The sequence below is a fragment of the Tenrec ecaudatus genome, chromosome 13 (genome assembly GCF_050624435.1).
Source record: "Tenrec ecaudatus isolate mTenEca1 chromosome 13, mTenEca1.hap1, whole genome shotgun sequence".
In the NCBI taxonomy this organism is placed as follows: Eukaryota; Metazoa; Chordata; class Mammalia; order Afrosoricida; family Tenrecidae; genus Tenrec; species Tenrec ecaudatus.
Genome location: NC_134542.1, coordinates 33,350,476 through 33,373,329, shown reverse-complemented (window position 1 = coordinate 33,373,329; position 22,854 = coordinate 33,350,476). Strand labels below are relative to the sequence as shown.

Sequence of the window (22,854 nt, the reverse complement as noted above, 5' to 3'; positions counted from 1 at the left end):
TCTACTGCCTGGCAAACCTTCACCAAGGAATGAAACGTAATGAAACAGAATTGCCTGAGAAATTCCACTTTCCCCCAGCCTGTGTCTGTATTGTTGAGCATTCTATGTGATCTCTCCAGGACAAAGTCTAACCTAGAAAAGCCAAAAATGACTGTCTTAATAAGCTCTGCGGAGAATACTTGGCTTAAATAAAACATGGTTTGCTCTCCTGTATTAATTCTACCATAGAAATATGATAGAAGGGAAAAGACTATATACTTTAATGTATTTAAAACCTCTCCACCATCGAGGAAACATGGCTTTCCAACACAAACATCCCTGATACATTGAATGAATATAAATATTCGGTGTAAAGCTTGCATTGACCCCTATCTCCCAGGCCCTGGGAAGCCTGATAGCAATACTCCTGCTAAGCAGAAAGTGACTTTTAATGAAAGTTGTACCTAACCCAGGGGCGGGTGCAGAGGACCTTAGGAAGTCTGGCCTCCATGGCTGTGAAAACAGAGGAAGTGGAGCAGCATGTGGCGTGGTGTGTGGATGGCCATGGTGCAGGCGTCAGCACATTTGTATGTGAATAAGCATTGACAGACAGATCAAAGGCACAGCCAGACCAGCCAGGTGTGAAATGCCGGGTGACAAAATGGAAGGAAAAGAAAGTTTGGAAAGGAAAGGAGATGTAACTAATTTCCTTTTAGTCTCCCATCTTTTTCCTGTTTCTTTCCCAGGAAGTTTATGTAGCCTACAATACTCAAAACTGCCCACCTAAGTGATTTGTCCACATTCTGTCCATGATATACACGACCTCAGCAGTCTGAGAACCCCTGAGATGAACAAGTGCTGTATTGCAGAGCTTTTTAATACCGAAAAATAATTTCCCCCTTTACCTTCTTAGTCCCACCACGAACAGGATGGGTCGACTGGAGGGAATATAAAGAGTGAACCAGGCAACTTCTTGACACATGCCAATGCCAATGCCAAGGCCAAGGCCAATGCCAAGGCCAAGGCCAAGGCCAATGCCAATGCCAGCGACGGGAGCTAGTGCATCACAGGCAACTACGTCCACCCAGTAGCAGAGGCCTCTCCACAGCAGAGTCTGAGAGCCCTCGCCCCAGTCTTCAGTGTGCTGAGCAGCGTGGGGCTCATGTTCCTCTTTTACAACATTAGTAAATGACATCTTCTGTAAGAACTCTATGTAGATGATTATTATATGTATGCAATGCATTATAAGAAAAGAAAATAAGCATTCTATACATTTCTGTTGGGTTTTTTTCTGGGCGAGGGTTCCCCTTCTCTCTTTGGGGCTAATTTGTCGATGAAAACTAAGAATGTTTGCTAAGCATTTCTGAGAAATTTGCCCGCATTATGAGAATACAAATTACAGGAAGTCGGTCCATTAGCAATGGAGAACGTTTAATGCATCTGGGAAAGGTATACATTTAGGGAGAATATAAATTGCAACAAGAGGAGAACCTTCACTAAATGGCAAGTCTTTTGAAATGGTGGTGTTTAGTAGCAGTGGCAAAGTAGTAAGGAATGTCCGGTTGGAACTAACAGGTAAGACCAGCAAATGACTGCCGTGGCTGTGGAATAGTAACTATGCTGGTGGGAGGTGGGGGTGGGGGTTCCTCAGGCATACTGGGAGACCTGGTTGGTTCTGGAACATTTGAAATATGGGAATTGGGTCTTTGGTCATCCCAGCTACTCAACGGGCCAAAGTACCTTCCTGGGATCTCTACAACTGGAATGTTTTGAGAATACAACTACCTCTCACAGGTTTCCCAAATGATATGTTTTCCCTGATCTTCTCAAGCGAGCATTTAAGCTCCAGAGAAATGAGCATCAACATGCCCTTTGCCCCATGGCCATTGGCAAACTACCGGATATTCAGGCTCTCTATCCTGACGATATCTGGGGCTGCAGATGCTGTATTTGAGGTATGGCCTCACTGCTTTTGCAAACGATGGACGACTCAAGGTGCCCCTCGTACGCGCAACGGGAAAAACCTGAAGTAATCGTCTACTGCAAAGATGAAATGGGGAGTGTTGAAGAAGATTGTGGAGTGTGGTGGAGTATTCCGTTTCCCGTACAAAACACACCCCTACGTTTATTTCAAGAGAAGGAAGAAATGACCATTCTGGTCCCCTTGCCTCATCATCACCATCCTCAGAGAGCTGTCGTTGTTCCTGAGCCAGGTCTGTGGCTCACAGCTCTGCAGCTGAATCCACAAGGAAAAACTCGAGAAGCTGGCTTGCTCGCTGGGAAAAGGGGATGATCGTAGTGGCCTGATTGCAGCTTCTCTTATAAAAGCATGAGAGGAGGACACATTATCTGCACAGTCAGAAAAGAAAGCTGTGCCCCACGTGGTTTATAATCTCTTTTAATGACACCCCTTCTTTTACCCCAGTCTCTCCCCTCCAGCCCTGCTCTGACCTCAGCCACTCTCCCCACTCCAGGTGACAGAGTGCCTCTCGGCCTACCTATTCATCCGGGATTGTGCTGTTTGGGCTCACGTGCTGGTGACAACAGGCATTTTACTGCCCCCGTCTTCCTAGCGCAGGCCAAAACCCGTCTGAAAGGTATCGTTCACACAATCTGCAGAAAACAAAATTAGTCCAGAAATCGCAGAATTTTATGGAGCTTTGGAGGTTATGGTATGAAATATGAATGACCAATCAATGATCATTCAGTGGAATCATGCAAGGCAAATGACAAAGCAAGAAAAGATAGATACAGCTTCTATCACTAAGTGTTAATATTGCTACTGTAGAAAGAACTTTGAAATATCCAGGAGGGGAAAGAATAACCTATCACAATCTATCAGAAGAATCAGCCCGAGATATAGCCCGCTCACAGAAGAGGAAATGAAAACAGCCCTTAAACATATGAAAACACGCGCAGCATCGCATAGCAGGAGACAGGCTAATTAAAACTTCACTGAAATATCATTTCTTGGCAATGGTTGCCACTGTGCTCTCTGTGAAACAGGTGATCATGCAAAATATCACAACCACCAAGGAAGAAAGTTCGACTCTAGCAAAAGCATATGTGATCATCCCTTTGACCCAATAATTCTACGTCTACAAATGCATCCCAAAATCACCACAGCAAAGATGTGGACTGACCTTTGCATACATTGTTTATTACTATGAGGTTACACATACGATTATTTATCATGGCATAATAACAAAAGGTTGGATATACTCCAATGTCCATGAATATAGAAATCATTTAATACGTCATAGAATATCCATAGAGTAGAGTACTCTGAAACTATAAAAACACCAAAAAATATCTATCCACGAATGTGTAATTTTCTTCTGGATACATCTATGTGAAAGAGCGAAGTGTAGAAAATGTAGATCTAATACGCTACCTCATAGCATAAGAAAGAAGGTATATAAATATAAGAGTAAGTAAAAATTATTGCCATAAAATCATTGAAGTCTTTATTAAACAGAAAGGATCAGAATGCTAAGCTGGTGTTTCCCCGGCATCTCCTCCATCTAGGCCTATCCACTTCTGAAGATGGGGTTCCATCTCTGCCCTGCCCTGCCGGGTTGCTATGAATCAGCATCGTCTCGGCAGCAGTGAGGTTTGGCGCTTGGCTAACCTTTCCAGGAAGAGTTCGACAGTCTCTGGGTCACACCAGATAGAAACAGTAGCTTTAACACCCTTGCAGTATTCACGTTGTTTTCCTTTACACTGTTCTTCGAGTGGGGAGAGTAAAAAGAAGTCGGAAGGCGCAAGATTAAGGCTGGAGGGTGAATGGGATAAGGTTTCCCAACAAAATCTGTTTAAGGAAACCCTTGCTGCTCTCAAAGAATAAGAGGGAGAGGGTGGCATCCTCACGGTAACTTGCTGCCTGATTTCTCACCAATGCAGTTTTCAATTTTCTTAGTTTTACTCGCCCTAAGAAGCCCCTATGATCATCCCGGGTCCTTTAAGAAAGCTTCTCATGGCTTACTCCTTAGGCATCCTAAAACGCAGCACCATGACCTTCTGAGCCATCTTCTTTGCCTTGAGTGCCTTTGCCCCTGCTTCTTCCCTCCAAACCTGACCTTGTGACTGGTCTTTCTTTGTACGGCTCCCTGAAAGAACTTGTCTGCGACCTGTCCATTGACCGTTGATGCGTGCACGTGTGAACTGGAACCTCAACATCCGTGTTTCTGTACTTATTGTCAGAGAGTGGAGGAATTTGTTCCACTTACATTTATTGTTATAACAGAAGAAAAGTGTTCATTTTATGTTCTGTCATTCTCTGTTTTCTCGCTTGCTGTGTCGTCTACTCTCTACTCCGGGGCCTGAATTTTGTTTTGATGTTGATATATTCCTCCCCTGCTGATAAGGTGATAATCCTTGCTCCTCACTTATTTCCTTTTTGTTGGCTTCTGTGTATCTTTACTGATTTCCTTCACACCGATTTGAGACTATGTCTGTGTTCTTGATTTCTGTCCAAAGATGCCTGGTCCTGTTGCTATGTTCAAATGACCACGTTGCTATCTTCTGGATCTTGCATGTCACCGCTGCAGATGTCGGTGTGTTTCGTGCAGTTCCTGGCTATGAAGTAATTTTTCAGTAGGGACCATACAAGCCAAGCTCCCTGCCATCGAGTCTGCTCTGAACCCTCCCGAGCCATTCTGCTGGGACCCGCATTCCGCCTCCGACTGGCTCTCCTTTCATTTATTTTTATTTTCTTGGATTTAAAACCATCATAAATTGGGTTTAGTTTATTTGCTTTTTATAGTTGAGGGGGCTGGAAGCCCAAACTCAAGGTGCCAAATCTAGGGGATGGCTTTCTCTCTTGGTCACCAGGCCTTGTCTTGCCAGGTAATTCTTCCTCTCTCCTTGGAGACATGCATGCGGCTGTTTTCAATCTCTCCCCTTCTTTGCTTTTCTGCCTCGCTTAATGCCTTGTATAAAGGGATTGGTGTAAGATACACCCTGTACTAATCCTGTCTCGGGAACGTAACCAAGCACCCACTCCCAGCGGGAGAAGGGCCATAGACAACCCCTCATGGGAAAAGCAGCCCTGCTGGTCAGCAGTCACCAGTCCCAAGGCTAGGCTGCACAAGGAAGAAAATAAATAGATGGCCACGTGAAAGTTTGATTTGTGCTAAAGAAAGGCTTTAAAAGAAGAAGAAAAAGATCTCAAAGGCTATTAGTTTATGATAAGCTGATAAGTTAACAGTTGGTAGTTTAAACCCATCCAACGTTGCCACAGGATAAAGGCCTGGAGACTTGTGTTTGTGAGGATTATATCCAAGAAAACCACCTGGAACCATTCTACCCTGAAACCCAGGGGTTCCCGTGAGTCAGAATTGAGCCAACGACAGCAAGCTTGTTGTTGTTGTTTTTTTAATTGTACTAGGGAAACAAATCCAGTGACAGTCATGTATGTGTAAGAAATAGCTTTTTATCAAGAAGCCTTTTTTACATCAGGAACACATCCCAGCCCGCTCCATCTCAAGTCCTTAAATCTAGTACTAGACCGCAAGCCCCTCTTCAGACCCAGGCTGTCACGAGCACGGATGCAGAGTGCAGGAAGATCACAGGCCGGTAGGTACAAACTCGTGTGGATCCGATGGCAGTGGACACATCTCCAGGGTACTGGTCACCATCAGGGTTAGCTAGCAGCAGAAGGGGAAGGCAGAGAGAGGGAGTTTCCCAGGATCCACCTTATGGAAGGCCACACCCACAAGGAGGTATCCTCAGTCTGTGACTTGATGTCAGATTGAACTCCATCCCTATACTTTCATATATCTGCAAGTCAATATGAAATCATTTAACTACCACATTGATCTTAATTGGGGAAAAAAAGATATTTTTATCAGGCTGAGTTCCAAATGGTGTGAGGGGCCTTTTAAGGAGAAATGATTTTAAAATTGGTAGTCATATGAATTTTGGGGAGGGAGAGGGAGAGTAACTGCCCCCCAAATCTGTTTCCAATCTCTGTTTCTTTTGCATGTTATACATCCCTTTGCAGAGATTCCCTGGTCCTCCCCGACAAGGAGAAATCTTGAACTACGGTAGACTAGTAATGGTTCAGAGAGATCCTGTTGCACCTACTGAGTGATTGATACGAAATCAGCTACTGTCGCACCTAGTGGGGCAGAGAGGATCAGGAGGGATTTGGTTTTGTTTTAGGAAGAAAAACTACCCCACTGTGTTCACAGAGCCCTTTTCATTGGAGCAGCGCTGCATCCTCAGCACGCTTAATTAATGAGCCCACCTCGAGGAACAAAGAAGGGATGGAATAAAGATCCCAGTGTTTCTATGCTTGTGACTTTTAAAAATCAAGCTTGGTGTTTTCTTCTGCCATTAATACACCAGTGCAGCCCTATGGGGCAGCCATGAGATATTCATCTCTCCCTGAATGGTTTTCTGCGAGGCACCCCACTCTATGAGGGAGAAGACCACACAGCCTCCCACCCCTCACTTTATTGATGTCCTTAGCTCTGTCTGCAATGGAAATCACCATACAGCAAGCCTGCTCTGGAAAGATGGCTTTGTTGCCGAAGGAGGCAGGTTATCGTCTTTATCAAAAATTATTCAAAACAAACATCCATGAATCTAGGTCTAACGTGCATTCAAAGGGGACAGGCAGGGCCCCTTAACGGGTGCCCTACTGTGTAATCTTCCTTTCATCTTAATTCAAAATCCCTTGGAGATTCAAGCTGCCTTTTGCAAAATATAAATTCTTCTAATTACGCATGTGTAGGGTCCGTGGTTTGGCCTCGTCAAAGGAGAAATGCAATAATGTGTCTTGGCATTTCGTTTCGTCTGTGGTGTCTTGAGGATAGATGATGAGGTTTTGTTTTTGTTCTACGCCCTCATTTCTCCGTTGTGGGGGCTGCTTCCTCCCCTCCCTCTTTCTCTTCTCCTCCTCTCTCATCCAAAAGAGGAAAAGGGAAACAAGAGAGAGAAATAAAATGCTGTTCTGCCAAAAGAGAAAACGCCTTGAAAGACCGTGGTTTCTTTTACAAATGTTTGATGTTTCGTAAAATAAACCTACCTGCCATTTGGAGAACAAAAAAAATGAAAGAATTTTTTTTCTGGTAAAGGGAAAGTAGATACTTAGGGAGTTGAATTTTGTTTATTAAATTTCATATCCAGGTGCTCTGTCACTGTCTCTGGGCTAGATTTTTTTGTTTCTAGTGCAAAGCCTGCTCACATTCCGAGCCCAAGACCAGCTTTGCCCCATCCATGCCACCTGAGCCAGCTTCGTCTTCTCTGTTCCATGCCCAACACCCCTGGGTTGCCTGGTGATGCCAGGGCACCCTCTTTCCTCATCAGTGCTGAGCACCACCCCACACCGTCGTCGTGACCACCGCACTGACCTTTACATTTGCACATGTGACTGGGAATTTAGAAAAGCCGATCTAACACTTTCTAGAATAAGTGTCAATTTCCCAGGATGCAGATGGATTTCGAATCCACCTCCGTATATTTCTCTACTCCCATGCCCAGGCAGTTCTATACTGGCACCGATCCGCGGCAGCATTTTGTAATATCACTTACGGCTCCAGTGTGGTGGCGTTCTGCCAGTAATGGTGTTTAATTCACTTATATGTGCCAATCCATCTCTGTCAGGAGCCTATTAATTTTTTCACTCTCCCACTCTGCCCATATCCCCTATGTAATGAGACACGGTGATCCCCATTTGTGTAACCAAAAGAAAATAGCCCCTCAAAAGTCTCTTATAAATTACCACCGATCCTACTGTTTTTAGTAACTAGGATGCCCCTAGTACTTCTTTTTATATTTAAATCAATTTTTGCAAGCTCTTTTCTTTAGAAGATTACGCAGGATCTTCAAGGACACCAAAGAGTGAAATCATGGTGGGATGGGGGTGGGGGACACTATAAAATTCTCATGGGGTCTTTTCCATAGATCCCTGCCTCTCAAAAGACTTCCTTAAAATCCCACCACAGATGTGCTGTGCACAGAAACACACCCCCATTCGCCGAGAATGAAAATCCGCCTCTAGCACTGCAATCACCCAGGCATCAGGGGGCAGGATGCCACAATCCCCATGCTCGGCTATAAAACAAAAGGCTCTGTAACAAAGGGCAAAGATCTCACATGAACCCCGGTCCCAGGCATTGGCGTTTCCGCATGATGTGAGCTGGCAGAAACAGGAAAGTGACAGCTAAGAAACTGACTGGGGAGTATTAGCATCAATCCAGGAGCATATTACCGTCTATTAGCATAACAAATCTCACTTGTTATCTCTGCTCCCGGTTTCACATTTTTCAGGATCGGAGCAAAACATCAGGAGCTCAGAGAAAAGCAGGCCAGAGGGCTCCTGGATTACCCGACCATGCACGATATGGACGATGATGAAATGGACCCCAATTACGCCAGAGTGAACCACTTCCGGGAGCCGGGTGCGTCAGCCAGCGCCTACAGGTCTCCGTCTCCACCTCGTCTGGTACCACTTGGCTACCCGCGGGATGGCCGTCCCTTGTCTCCAGAGAGAGACCACTTAGAGAGTCTCTATGCCAAGGTCAACAAGCCCTACCCTCCACCGGTGCCAGCTGACAGGTAATGCGACCTGGTGAACGATGCGTGTAGTTTTCATTCAGTACGTTCCCTTTCATCTCTGCAGCAGAGGCTGATGAGGGTGCATCCTTCGGCCTATTATAGCTGCTATGTCATGGGCCTTAAATGTGCTGCGCTCTGACCTCTGGGTAGCATTGGCAGTCACCAACCAATGAAGCAGGAGCCACTTTACAAGGGGCATGAATGAACAGCAGTTGTTGAATTTGTGGTGCAAGGGGGAGCAGATTTTGAAGGAATATTGGGACCTAGAACTAATGATGAGAACTTTGAAGTCATCTTGTCCTTTCTCCTAAGAGCCCCATCGTGAAAGGCTTTCTCCAAGGAGATGGCCTGACGCTTGCAAGCAAGAAGGCAGACAAGAGAAAACGATGGCTTCTAGGTAGATGTAACTGACGCTGAAGGACAGAGCCCTGTAAAGTGCAGAACCCGGAAAAGGCAGAGACCTGGGGATTTTGCACTGATCATAGAGGATCAGAAGTAGCAAAGGAGAAAGGAGAAATCGGAGTTTGATGAAGTACAGCAAGATAAGAGGTGAGGAAGCCAATGCTCTACATTTAGCAGCTGAGGAAAGAGATAATAGGACCACCTGTCAGTGCAGGTGAGTCGCTAGGGCACCTGGTAATTCCAACCCCCACCTCCTGCCAAAAAGAAAATGTCCCGTCTCTTGAAAGCCTCGTTTCAGACCGTTTTAGTTGATTCACATTGTTAGGGGCGCCTTGGAAGTATACGCACAAGCAGTGGGTTGACTGACCGTGGGCCACACTGACTGACCACACCTTGACGTCTGCAAGGAGGGGTGAACAGGAAAGAATAGCAGTGGAGGCGAGCTCTCTTTCCAGATGGGAAAAGGACCTGTTTTCCAGGTTCCTTTTGGTTCTGACAACCACGCAGTTCCTATTAGTACCCAGCGTTTGTGTGATCGCATGATATAGTGCATATGTTTACCATTTATGTTTCCCCAGCTGGGCGCTCTTATGCACTCTCAATTAGGCTGGGGAGAGGCAGGGAAATCATGGCGTTTTTATGCAGACTGTAAAGTGTAGCTTCACAAGAGCGATTACCTTTCAGAGCCTTTCCAATAACCAAGTGGGAAGGAAGGAGCAATTTTTAATCCTTACTGTCAAGCTTCCAGGTTGATAGTATCAAAGAAAGATGGTCAAGTTTTTCTTTGGGAGAAAATGAAGGCATAAATTCCCACGATTGTGTGATGCCGTCGTAAGAACAGAACTGCTAATTCAAATGCCGGATCAAAAGGAGGCCCTTTCTCCCCAACCTCCATGTAGGGCTGGAGGTTATCATGTAAATGTGAACACTGGGCGGGCGGCTCTTCTGGACCAGACCACAGTCAGTCTTACTTTCCGTAAATCAGATGGATCTTCGTAGGAATCTCTTTTACAGATGGCCATTGCTTGGAATTCCAGGACAGAGAGACTGCTTCTATGGGCCTCCCCAGCTGCTAGTTCCCACTGCTAATTTCATGGAAATGTATACGATGGTTTTATTTTCAGAAACAGGTGACCAGTCAAATCCAGCTGGGGAATTCTGTGTGAAACCACACAGGACAGGTCTCCTCCCTTTAGTTGCCCCTATTCACGCCCCCCACCCCATATGCTAGGGCACATTTGTCAGTTAGTCTCCAAGGGGAGACCACAGCATCTGGAGTCCCTGCATTTTTGTCACCAATCTCTCCCTCTTCCAGCCCCACCTTTTATATCCTGAAGTAATTCTTTGGAACTCGACTTAGGAAACTGTCCCAAGCTAATTTTCACCCACAAGACAGAGCTTAGACCTTCCCAGGCTTTTTGGAAGAGCTGGATGCTTCTCTGCACTTAATAAGGGGGCTAGGTTTGCTGACCCATGAAGCTAAGCACCCTTGGGCTGAGGCTCATAGTGGAGTGGAGTGCCCTTTGGACATGATTGGCAACCTTGAGTTTGGTAACACTGCCAGAGCAGGACAGAGGTTAACTGTTTGCAAGGCGGCAAGAAGGACCAGAGAAACACCTGCCTACAGGCCTGGCTGGGAAGATGCTGTCCTGATCTAAGAATTGTTTCTTTAGTACGTCTGACCTTGAGTTGAGAGCTCTTCACATCTCTAATAAATCCCATAATAATGAGTATTGGTTTTGAGTTCTTTGTGGCTATGGCAATGAGTGATCAAACCCACGAGGAGTAGAAATTACTGTGGAACGGACAGGTGGTGTCAGAATTTGTAAGGAAGATTGGAGGGTGGAAGCATGTTTGACCTCAGTCTCAAAGGTCTCGGCCTTTGATTGATATTGAATTTGATTCTCCTTTTTTGTGAAGTCAGAGGAAGTTGTAAGCTGCCTCATAAAATGCAATAACAATGAAAATATTTTAAAAGACCAAAAGACCAAAGAAAAACCAAAAACAAACCCAAACTACGGGTAATTTGAACCACCCTGGGATGGAGTCCTGGAGCCCTATCATGTAAATAGCAGAAAAGGAAGCCACCACCTCTCCCTAAGTTCATCAGAAAAAAACCTTCAGTGGGAGATGATATTTGTACTTGGTCTGGAAAGACTCTTAAGAATTGACCAGAGGCAGTGGGGTTAAAAAACAGTTTTCTTGCAAAATAATCAGCCATGTACAAGGGCAGGGTATTTGAAAAGCACAGGCATTGGGGGGATAAGGAGAAAGAAGGGGTGTATTCCTGTCTATCTTGTCTCAAACAACACTATCTACTTTCTCATTTAGGTTCTAAATCCATTGCAATGGAACATAGAACTCACAGGCAATATTCAGGATTATATGGTTCCTATTTGTTTTAATATGGAACGCTTCACGGATTTGCGTGTCATCCTTGCGCGGGGGCCATGCTAATCTCTGTATCGTTCCAATTTTTAGTATATGTGCTGCCGAAGCGAACACGATTCTCTGTTTCTTAAGGACATTACTGAGTTGGGATGCCAAGTGAAAAACGTTCGGGATTCAGTGGTTCTTCAGGACATGTTACAAAGTTTTTCCAGGGCTGTTAATAAATGGCCAGAGAGCAATCCAACGGCTATCAGCCGTAACCCAAAGGCATTCTGCTCAAACTCTGTGAGTCAGCAAACCCTGCTCCTTGCATTAACTGGTAAGTTCCCAGAGGCATTCCACTCTAGTAAACCTCAGCCCAACTCCATGTCTGTGGGTCAGCAATCCCAGCTCTCCAAATCAAGTGCCCAGAGGCACCTCACTCCCCAATCCAGCCTCCTGCCCCAAAGCACTCAGCTTCACTTGACGGAAAGCCCACCACTCTCTGTTGCACACTCTGGTGGCTGCTGGCTCAGCTGCTGCTCCTCGGATGTTATAGTTGTCTTCGGGGTCCAAGAGATTGGTGCACAAGGATCTCATGGTCCAGAGAGCATGCTCCACTCCTGTTCTTAGAAGCAATGATAGCCCTTCTCCTGCTTCACAGAGGGCTCTTTAGATACGCAGCAGGATGGCATTCCAAGGATTCCTGATCAAAAGGACTTGCAGGTGTACCCTATCAGTATCTTCCCCACTTTTTCAACCCAGACCCTTTGGGGGGAGTTAGGAAGACTTTGAGTAGAAGAGTCACTTTAAATAATGTGCTGCCCCTACAGTTTCCTTCAGGAGTTTACAGCCTTGGAAACCCACCCTTTGAGCCCAGTGCACAACTATTCGGGGCTGCGGCTGTTGGGATTAAGGTTCAGGGAGCAACATGGCTGGAAGCCTAGAGGCAAAGGGAAGTATAGTGTGTTACAGGAACTAAAAAATAAAACACAATAAAACAACCCAGAGGTGAAAGGAGAAAACGGCCGAGAGAAAACCTGTGGATCTTAGGAGGCAGAATGATTATGACGGAGTCAGGGAGGCCTGGCTGAGGAGTTTGCACTGAGAACCAAAAGGGGCTGAGTTGGAATGGGAAAGGTCACTGGGGCATATTGCGGTGAGAGAGAATCCTGGTGCTCAGTGACATTAGCCTTGTCTACAAATGATGGGTGGACAACTCCCATGGAGTTCACACCAATTCAGAGCGCAACATTGCCCAGGCCCACATCATCATCCTGATCGCTGCCATGACGGAAGTCATGGTTACGGCCTCTGTGACCTTCCATATCACCAAAGGTCGCCATCACCCTCCCTGGCCCTTGACTTCACCAAACACCATGTCTTTCTCCAGTGGTTGATCCTTACTGAAGATGTGTCCAAAGCAAGCCAGTCAGATACTGCTTCACTGTGGTGTGACACATCTGGTGTTCACTGGCTAATCCTATGAATTAAATTGTCAGGCCTGTCCCCCTAAGCAGTCTTAAGCCTGGAAGCTGTCCAGCAAGGGTGACCCTGCTAGTAGGTGACACAGTAGCGGCTTAGCTTTCTGCATCATAGCAACACGCCATGCACCACGGTGCTGCCAACTGGCAGGTGGTAAAACTCCAAAGACAAACCCACTGCCACTAAGTGAATTCTGACTCCCAGTGGCCCTAGAGCATAGATTAGAACTGGTCTGTGGGTTTTCCAGACTGCCACCCTTCTCTGGAGAGAAAGTCTCATCTTTCTCCCATGGAGCGGCGGGCGTCTTCAAATTGCTGGCCTCCCGGTTGGCATCCCAACATGTAAATCACGAGGCCACCAGGGCCCTCCAGATAGGTGGTGGTCTTATATAAATAGGGGGATCATAAGAGTAACTTCATATGTTGTGATTATTGAATGCAATATTATATATTATGTAAAATCACGTATACACATATAATTATAGAATATAAGATATGTAGACATATATGCAGACAGATTCATGCCTGACCACATATACTTGTAGATCTCTATTTTATGGGAACATGTCTTGGTCAATAGCGGCTGCCTAAGTGGTCAATTTCTCTTATCCCTCTGTTTCTCAAGGGTTGGCCTTGAATCTTCAATCCCTCTCAGAAAGCATGACTTATAAATGATTCATCTGTAAGTGATGGTGGTTAGAAAGAATAGTCCTGCCGCCATGACAGAGACGTATGTCTGGATTATCACAATGCTGGATCTTCCAGGATTGGAACACAGCATGAATTAATCCTGTCCCCTAAGGCCTGACAACTACTTAGGATTTATAGTGTGTTAGTCTTCCACAGAAACACTAACCCATAGGCCCCCACGGGATGACAACAGTAGAGCTTTGTTTGGATGCAGATAATTGCAAGGAGGTGAACTCCAGGCGGGGTGAAGAGCAGGTTGCGTGACCCTTGCTGCTGTGGTGGGTAGTTTGTATGACCATTGGAATGTTCCTTACCAAGGGGTCATCAAATTTGCTTTATCACACACGCTGTCAAATAGAATGCGCTGGCTCTTACGCTTCCGAAATGGACATATTTACAAATGGTATATGCTTACTTAATTAATATATGTTGGCGAAGACCAAATAAGAGTCGATGCATCTGAATTGCGGTGCTGGAGAAGAATATTGAAAGGACCATGGACTGGTAAACAGACAAACCGATCTTTGTTGAAAGGAGTAAGGGCAGAGTGCTCCTTAGAGGCCAGGAGGGCAAGGCTTCATCTTACATACTATGGACATGCTGTCAGAAGAGACCAGTCCCTGGAGAAGGACATCATGCTCAGTAAAGGAGAGGGGCAGTGAAAGAGGACAGCCCTCGACAAGACGGAACCAGGCAGATGGACACCGTGGCTGGAACCAGGGGCTCAAGCATTAGAATCCTGGTGAGCAGGGCGCAGGGCCGCCCTTGTTCATTGTGTTGTGCCCAAGGTCGCTGTAGGTCAGAACTGACTCCATGGATCCTAGCAACAACAACATGCATTTTTATATTTTTATTAAATGTAAAAAAACTAACTAGGGGATGAGATTCATACGAATTTTAAGTGAAAGTTCTTCTTTTTATTCTTCCACCAGATGAGGTGCACACAGCCCCTTCCACGGGTCATTCTCTCATCCCCAGGCTCCCTGGGTAGAGATGTGCCCAGCTATGTGTACCCTGGTTTGACTCACCACTACCTCCTTAGCACCTACAGAAGCATTTTATGCATAAATGCGTGATTTCACAGAGTCTTAGAGCTTAGAACCACTTAGAGTCTTTTAAGTAGTTAAGCCCCACCACATTCCATCCAGTAAAGGAATGGACCAAGTCTCGAACAGACTTGCCCACATTGGGATGCCTCCAGGCTCAAGAATTCACATCTTCTTTCACATTCAGAATGCATTGCTTGATGGCTGCGTCACTTGTCCATCTAAGAGCTATATTCCTATAACTTTCCCCATGGAGCTTTCGTTGACCTGCCTGGACACAGAACCTAAGCTCCATTAATAACCATGCCGATCTGGAAGTGAATTTCAAGACCACCTTCATTAACCTGTATTGAACTCCAAGCATATGCCCGCTCTGTCCTCAAAGCGAGTCGTGTTAGGTGCTGTGTTAGGCTGGTGTGACTAGAGAAACCAATCCAGTGACACTCACATATGTATAGGAAATAACTTTATATCAAGAAGCTTTATAAGTGAGGAAAACAGCCCAGCCCAGCCCAACTCAAGACCACAGGCCCAATACTAGTCCATAAATCCCTCTTCAGACTCACACAGTCTTAAGCAATGATGCAGAATGCAGGGAGATCAAAGGCCGGTGGGTTCAAAGTCTTGTGGATCCAATGGTGGTGGCTGCATCTCTAGGGCTCTGGCCACCATCAGAGTCAGCCAGCAGGGAGATGAGGACAGAGGGGTGGGGACAGGTTCCCAGGGCCCTTCTTATGAGAAGGCCATGCCCACAAGGAGTCACCATCAGACGGTGACCTGATTGACAGACTAGACGCCACCCCTACACTTTTGTTATATCTTCAAGTTGACAGGTAATTATGTAACTACCACAGGTGTCATCGTCCTGGTTCTGACCCACAGCAACGGAACGAAACACCGCCTGGTCCTGCCCATCCTCATGATTGTTGCAACCACTGTGTCCATCCCTCTTGTGGAGGGCCGTCCTCTTTGTGGCTGCCCCTCCACTTTACCAAGCATGATGGCCTCTCCCGGGCACAGCTTTCTCCTGATAACATATCCAAAGTACATGAGATGGAGTCTCTGTACTTCTTCCAAGACAGGTGTGTTGGTTCTTTTAGTAGTCCAGGGTACTTTCAATATTCTTCTCCAGCACTGTAATTCCAATGCACCCATTTTCTTCAGTCTTTTTCAGTTGTCACCAGTTCAACTTGGATTCATGATGCCCCACCTGTGCACACCAAGAGAAAACCTTCTCTGGCCCCGCACTCTCTTGATGGTCACTGGGAGGCTTCCGTCTCCTGTTGTTGCCATTGTGTGTCTTGGGGGCATTCCATCGTAGGGGGTTGTTGCCATTGTGTTGTTGCCATTGTGTGTTTGGGGGGGCCTTCCATCGTAGGGGGTTTATCTTCAAGCATTATATTTTTTTGCACTCCATACTGTCATCATGTTATCATTTGTGAGTTTGAGGCAGTGAGTTGCCAGCCCTTTCTCTCTAGTCTGTGTCCTCAGGAAGCACTGCAGAAGCCTGGCCTCTATCAATGACTCTGCTAGACATACTGGGGGCTTAATTTCCAGCACCCCAGAAACACAAAAAGTCACCACAGCACGGCAGACTAACAGATGGCTCTAGTTACTTTAATTGTTCCTCGTTGTCCACACCTGTAACCCTCATGGTAGAAGCTGTAGGGAGACGCTCAGATTTTGTGTTTTCCCTCCTTTGAACTTGGTGATGTAATGCTGGACGTAGTATGTAGGTGTGACCAGGAAAACATGGAAATCAATAGTACTCTCACAGCCTTCATCTTAAAATCCTTCACGCTAACTATTGTGACCGAAGTGTTTATATGAGCCATGTCATGACTGGCTTATACTGTACTTTTTAACTGTAGAGTCTACTTTTTTTTCACCTACGTTTGATCAAACCAGATCCCCTAACATGTTCTGAAAAATTGAATGCGTGTCCAATTTTCACAATATAGGATATTCTCTTTATCCGAGTTAAACATTTTCTTGCTAGGGTTAGCCCTTTATTGTAGCCAAATGAGGGATTTTTGAATATTGATTCTTTTTGTCCTCCAATATATTAGCTATCCTCCATAGGTTTATACCATCTTCATATTTAATCTTTGTGCACTCATCCATGTCATTGACAAGATCATTGATCAATGTCAAATACAAGCCCTGCAACTCATCACCCGAAACCTCCATTAATCAGCATTATTTGGGATGTTCACTGAGCTACGAGTTTAGTTCCTGTGAGTACTATCCACTGTTCATCCAAACCTGGTGGGAGACTGTCAGACATCGTGCTGATTTCACAGTGTCCCTGTCTATGAGAATTCCCTTACCTATCAATCTGGAGAAACTTCATAAGATAAAGTATTAATTACATGTTCTTAGAGAATCCTATCCATTTTCCTTCCCTACTCCACTCCCCAACCAGGTATTCCCAAGCAATGTGTTATTTCAGATTTAATTAGACAAAATAAGAGTTTCCGTAGTTCAGTTCAGGTACTTCTTTATCTGCTTACTAAATACTTACTTCTTGACTGATGTTCCTCAACTGTGAAATTAAGCGGCAGACAACTCTTCCATGCCAGTTAAGTGGCCCTAATTCCTAAGCATCTCTTCAACGGTGTTTACAGGAAACTTATTGAGCATCTTGCTGTATTCCACATGTCATATATAGACTCAGAATATGGATGTTGTTAAAATCATGAAATTGCATATGCATTTAATTTGCAAAACACTTGAGGCTATCGATTGGTCTTTGTAAGACTTTGGATAAAATTAATTTTTAAGAGCCTCTCTGTTCTCTCTGTAAATGAGTCAGAGAAGTATTATTTATACTTCTTTCATATGGAGTGTTTGAGGTTTAAATGAGGCTATCCCAGTATTGGCAAAAACTTCATATTTAAGAGAGTTGTTGGAATATCTATTCTGGCACTATATTATATCTGTGGGGCATATAGTATGAAGGTCATTGGACTAAATATGAATAGTTAAGAAGGTTATTTATTATGAGTATATCTAGATGGTAACCCTAAAGCCATGCTTTCTAGAACTTGTTACTTCTCATCCACCCCTTAGTCACATGGTTAATTTCTATTTTCAGCCAAAATGCTTCCCAGTGCACTTCTACCATCCCAAATCGAGAGTGACCATAGCAAGAGTGCAGGGGAAAGGCTAGAAAACAGCTCCAACTCTGTTAGATTACTCTTATCATCTGTACTTTGAACATTGGTCAAGAGGCCAGTCCCTGGAGAGGGACATTGCGCTTGGTAAAGTGGTGGGGCAGCGAAAAAGAGAACGATCGTCAACAAGATCTATTGGCGCCGTGTCCGCATCTGTGGGTCCAGCATAGGGACAGTGGGGCGGATGCCAGCAGCCGGGACGGGGTCTCCTGCTCTCGTCCGTAGAGCGCTGCACAACCGCACGTCACCACAGCAACCACGGGCGAAGAGCTCGCTGAGGACACCCTGAGCAACCTTGTCAATCGCTGTTAAAAGCTAATTCATGCTGTCCCTAAGCTTGTCATCGAAGCTAATGCTATCTTCTGGCCACGTCATCTTAATGTCTCTCTGGATCACAGTTTACCCCACAGACGGACAACCCCAATTTCTTTGGGTCCCCAAAGAGCAGTCAACCACAACAGTGTGTCAGGCCAAATCCCAGTGCGCTGTAAACAGCAGAAATCCCTTAAGGAATGTAGGTGACTGGGCCATGAACACAGACCTTTGTAACCTTTCTCTGTTGCCCTCTCCAGAGCTTAGACCTTCTTCTTCAAGGTGCTCCTAAAGAGGGGCGTTCGTGCTCTAGGTGTTCCATCCACTTTCCCAAGTGAAAGAATGGGAAGGAGGCACTTGGGCAGTGAACTATGCCTTCAAGTCCCTCTGGTTTACAACCCCCCTAACCGTGTCTCACAGGCATCCTTGTGGCCTACTGGGCTTGCACTGAGTTGCTGGCCACAAGGTCCATGGGTCGGACCCACCAGTCACTCCACGAAAGGAAGAAGAGGCTATCTGCTCCTACGAGGTTTCAGTCTCAGAAGCCCAAGCAGGACAGTTCTGCCCTGTGCTGTTGGGGTAGCTCTGGGTTGGAATTGACTTGATGGCAGTGACTTTGTTGTCGTTGTTTTGAAAACAATGTCTTATTGGCAAAAACTGTCTCACAAGGTCATGTCTAGCTACAATGAATGTTAAGAAATAGTATTTCATCTTTCCTAGACGTGAAGGCAAAGAAAAGAGACTTTTAGAGCGTCATCCTGTGGCATCCGTGACAAACAGATTGCCACTAGGTGACTTCTCTATTTTTTTTATTTGACACTCCCGTTTAATAATGCAAAAGCTATGGATTAATGTAACAGCACTCTGGTCAACTAGATCCTGATAAACTCCCTGTGGGAGGCCATCCTGTTGTATAGATGCTCTTTTATGGCTCCATGAGAAATATTTTAGTCTCAGCGTCTTCTAGCACCCCTTAACTAAGGTGAGGGAGGGACCGACAGTCTTAGTTTTCATGCCTCCTGAACAAACATGGCCAAGGAATGCTCGGAGAGGGTGCTGACAGGTAGAAGAGTTCAGAGGAAAGCGTTGTAGCCGAGTGTGAACACATCTTGCAGGATGAGGGAATGCAGGGTACTGATGGTGTGTCTATCAAAACGCCTTTGGTTTTAGAGCGTCAGGGTCTCATTGACTCAACTTGGTTCTGTCAGGCTCTTAAATCTGGCGGCGATTTTCCCAGCCTCTTTCTAGCAATTTTTTCCAGTTAATTTTACCTTCGCTGACTTTTTTTGTTTTTGTAGCTCTCATTTCTGATTCATGGCTTGTGAAGGCGCGTGTAGGGGCTAGAATAGTGAATACAGCAGATTACATGGAGAGACGTGTGTTATTTTACTTCTAAAAATATAGCAAAGTGATTTTACTTCTGCTTATCAAACCAGCGATAAATGCCTTTTCCTTAGAAAGTCAAAATTCATCAATTGTGGGAAGCATTTTGATTTTTTCCCCTTAGACTATATTGCCATTAATTTTAAGTGACTTTTAAACAATAATGAGAATTCTCTTAATGAAAGAATCTCTATGACCAGATAAGTGCTAACAGTAATTGGTATACCATTAGCTCTCCATTTCTCCATCCTCTCTCTTTCAAACTTGATGTTCTCATTAATTTCTTTCTTCTCCTCTCTACTGAGAGTTCTACTCATGGGACAACGCGTGTTATGTCTGCTGAAGTTGTCAGCTTCCGGAGTTGATCAATGGTAGGCAACCTTCTCCTTCATTATGTATGAGCTGAGGAAGGAGGTACGCAGTGACCGTGTATCTCCAAGACCACTCTGATCCAGCCCATCCGCAGCCACTGGTTCCAAGTGGGCAAGGCTGAAGGAGACTGGCTGGAGGGAGGGTTGCCCTGAGTTTTTTAACTGACATTTAAGTGTTCTACTGGGGGAAAAAAAAAACAGCCACTTGATCCCTCCATGAGATATTGTCACATAAGCAACCGTATTTTCCAGAAGGAAATAGAACAAGATGTACATAAGGTCCTCGTATAAGGTCCACAAGGAGAGTAGATTCTTAAGCAGTGTCCTGGATGGTCCTTTGGAATAGTGATGGTGATATACCAGGATAAGGGTGAGCCAACGTGCTATGTGGACGCACAGAGGTTCCATGCTGATGGGACTTTGGGGTGGTGTAAGGAGGATCCCTAAAGGGATCATCTCAGCTGAGTCCTAAATGTCAAGCAGGAATGCTTGAGGCAGACAGAGGAGTGTGCACAAAAGCCCACAGAGAAAACATGGTGCACTGAAGGACTCCACCGATTTCAGAAAGGGGGAAGGAATGTCCTGGTTGGGAGTGACAGAGGGCATCGGATGAGCAGGAGCGTGGCTGCCACGCCGCCCCACCTAAGATCACTGCTGTGATGTTACCTCGGCCACAATTGGGACCCCTTCAAAGAAGGGTGGTGTGTGGAGAGTTGGGATTTGGAAAGATGGCAATGAGCGTGTGGAGCGGGTATCTGTTTCATAAACGAGAAAATACTAGTTCAGAGAAAGTAATACAAGAGCCAGGATTCCAACCCAGATCTGACAACAAACCTCATACATCAGCTTTCAAACATAGTTGAATTTTTTGACTTGTAGGTTGTAAATCATAAGCCCATCTTGAAATCAATTTAGTAGGGTCAAATCAACATTTTTCAATAACTTAGAATATGTAGCAAATAATGGAAAAGGTCACTACAGAGATTGTAATAAATATTAAAAATCTTTTTTTGGTTTGACACATGAACTCTCTAAAATACAGACCATGTGCATGGATGTATATATTTATGTATGTGGTTGAATAAGGAAAAGGGATGTGAAATGAGTTTTTCACTGTCGATTGCAGTCAAAGCAAGTTAGAAACCACTGAGTACGTGCAAAGAGTCTGCCTGCTGCCACTCACCAGCCCTGCTCCCCCCACTCCCTGGATGCGTTCATCGATCCCTTTATTTACTCATTCATTTCATTTAAAAAAAAACAACCACTTAATGCCTAGTATGTACAAAGCACCCCACTCAATACTAAAGAAAGGCAAAGACATCAGAAGCCTTGAGCATTTACCTACATCCCTGAAGTGGTGCTAGATTTGTGTTGACCTCGCCATACTTTCTTCAGGCCTCTTGTGACCTGTGGTTTACATTAATCTATTAGGCTAAGCCTCATAACTTTTCCTTGCACAATCTTTATGGATACTGAAGACAGATCCTAAACTGCCCTCTTCATAATTTCTGTATTTAATGCAATGTGTAATCACGAATAGGCCAGTGAGAGGTCGATTGCTTTACTATATTTATCTTTGAAAATAATTAATAATCAGCGGGATGAGAAAGGGCAGCAAAATATAGTTTCATGTTAGCACTCATAAATATCCAATATCTTAAAGAGATATTTCAATATTAATATGCTTTTGGATTCCTCTAGAGATGTGGCGGAGGTTTAATATGAACCTATTCAAAAATGGAATCTGAGGGTCATTATTTAGCACAATTTTTCCATCAATCGTGAGCAAGGCCCAGGATTCCTGAGAACTTGACAGTGCGTGGCCCACTTCTTTGCAAATTTCCCAGACTCCGGGTTACCGGGCTGGAAGGGGTTAGTAGAAGGCAAGGGCCGAAGCCACTGCCAATGCTCATGCAAGAAGGAGTAGCCGGCCTATTCCATCTCCTCGTCTGGTTTCTTCATGGAAACCAAGCCCAGAGCAGGGCAGGCAGGTCACACGAACATGTCATATCAAGTTCACAAAACATAGTTGTCTCTTACATGGAAGGTTAGCCCTTTAAAGCCAAGTACCAGAGAGGAATCGCTCACGGCATTGGAAAGCCCTTCACGCAGCAGTCTCTACTTTTCTTTCTAATGGGCACAATATCTTCATCTAGTGTGGGACTGAGGTTGCTGGCAGCTCGACTGTGGTTGTTATAGAGACTTCTCTGTTTCTTGTGCACCTGTCTTCCTAGGGCACAGATATTCTGCGAGGTGACCCTGATTGTTTACCAGAGTCCCTCCCCCTTCGCTCACCCCAAACTCCACATTTCATCTTCCCTACCCAGTGAGAATGTTCTAATTTCCACTGCGCTGCTGGGTCTCCTCGCCTTCACACCCTGTTCGATGCATTCTCATTTTCGTTCTACACTATTCAGGAATTACCCGGTGACTTGCGGATTATTGTGCGTACCAACTCTTCAGGATGAATGTTGGTCCCTTGTGGCCTGAATGCCTTGCAAGTTCCCTCGTGTTTTCAACCAGGATTTTCCTTGTTCAAGTTTGTCCACCTTTCTATGTGTTCTCATGAGAAAGTGACGGTGAGAACATCACCAGCAAAATGGGAATTCCCCTCCGTTTTGAATAGATCCCCTCCCTTCATGGTCCGTATGCTTTGGGGTTATCAGGATGAAAATGGCCAATATACAAAAAGCAGCATGCCTAGCACCTGGTACAGAGTAAGCACTCCTACACGAGTGCACGTTGGAATCTTATCATGCGCGGTTTTCGGGGAAGTTCTGGGAGAAACTGGAATGCTCGACATTCCAGTCTTTGCACAGGTGCATTTCTGGTTGCGACCCCACAGCCAGCAGTGTCACTTTGGTCTGCAAATTCTATCAGTCTTCTGCCAAGGCCGCCCCTCTTCTCTGTACTCCTAAGAGGCCCCGTGGACGCCCCTCGCCGCTTCAGGAACTGTGTTCAGCGGGAGGAAGCATCCTTCTCCTGCAGGTCACGTCTCAGTCTTGTGCCGGGAGCACAGCAAGGGCAGGGTGCACACGCTCAGGCCCTGCTCGCCGGTCTGCTCGCCTCGGTGTTC

At 45.3% G+C, this 22,854-nt stretch overlaps 1 protein-coding gene and 1 non-coding gene across 2 annotated transcripts in view; one reads left to right on the top strand and one right to left on the bottom strand.

The window, feature by feature from the left end:
• PARD3B (par-3 family cell polarity regulator beta) overlaps window positions 1-22,854 on the top strand; it is a 1,162,664-nt gene that overhangs the window by 972,614 nt on the left and 167,196 nt on the right. The window contains exon 20 of the mRNA XM_075530369.1: window positions 8,257-8,544. Coding sequence (XP_075386484.1) covers window positions 8,257-8,544 — 288 coding nt within the window. The remainder of the gene's footprint in view (window positions 1-8,256; window positions 8,545-22,854) is intronic.
• On the bottom strand, window positions 11,347-11,451 carry LOC142425114 (U6 spliceosomal RNA). Its single transcript, XR_012779489.1, has one exon. It is a non-coding gene; the product is annotated as a U6 spliceosomal RNA (small nuclear RNA).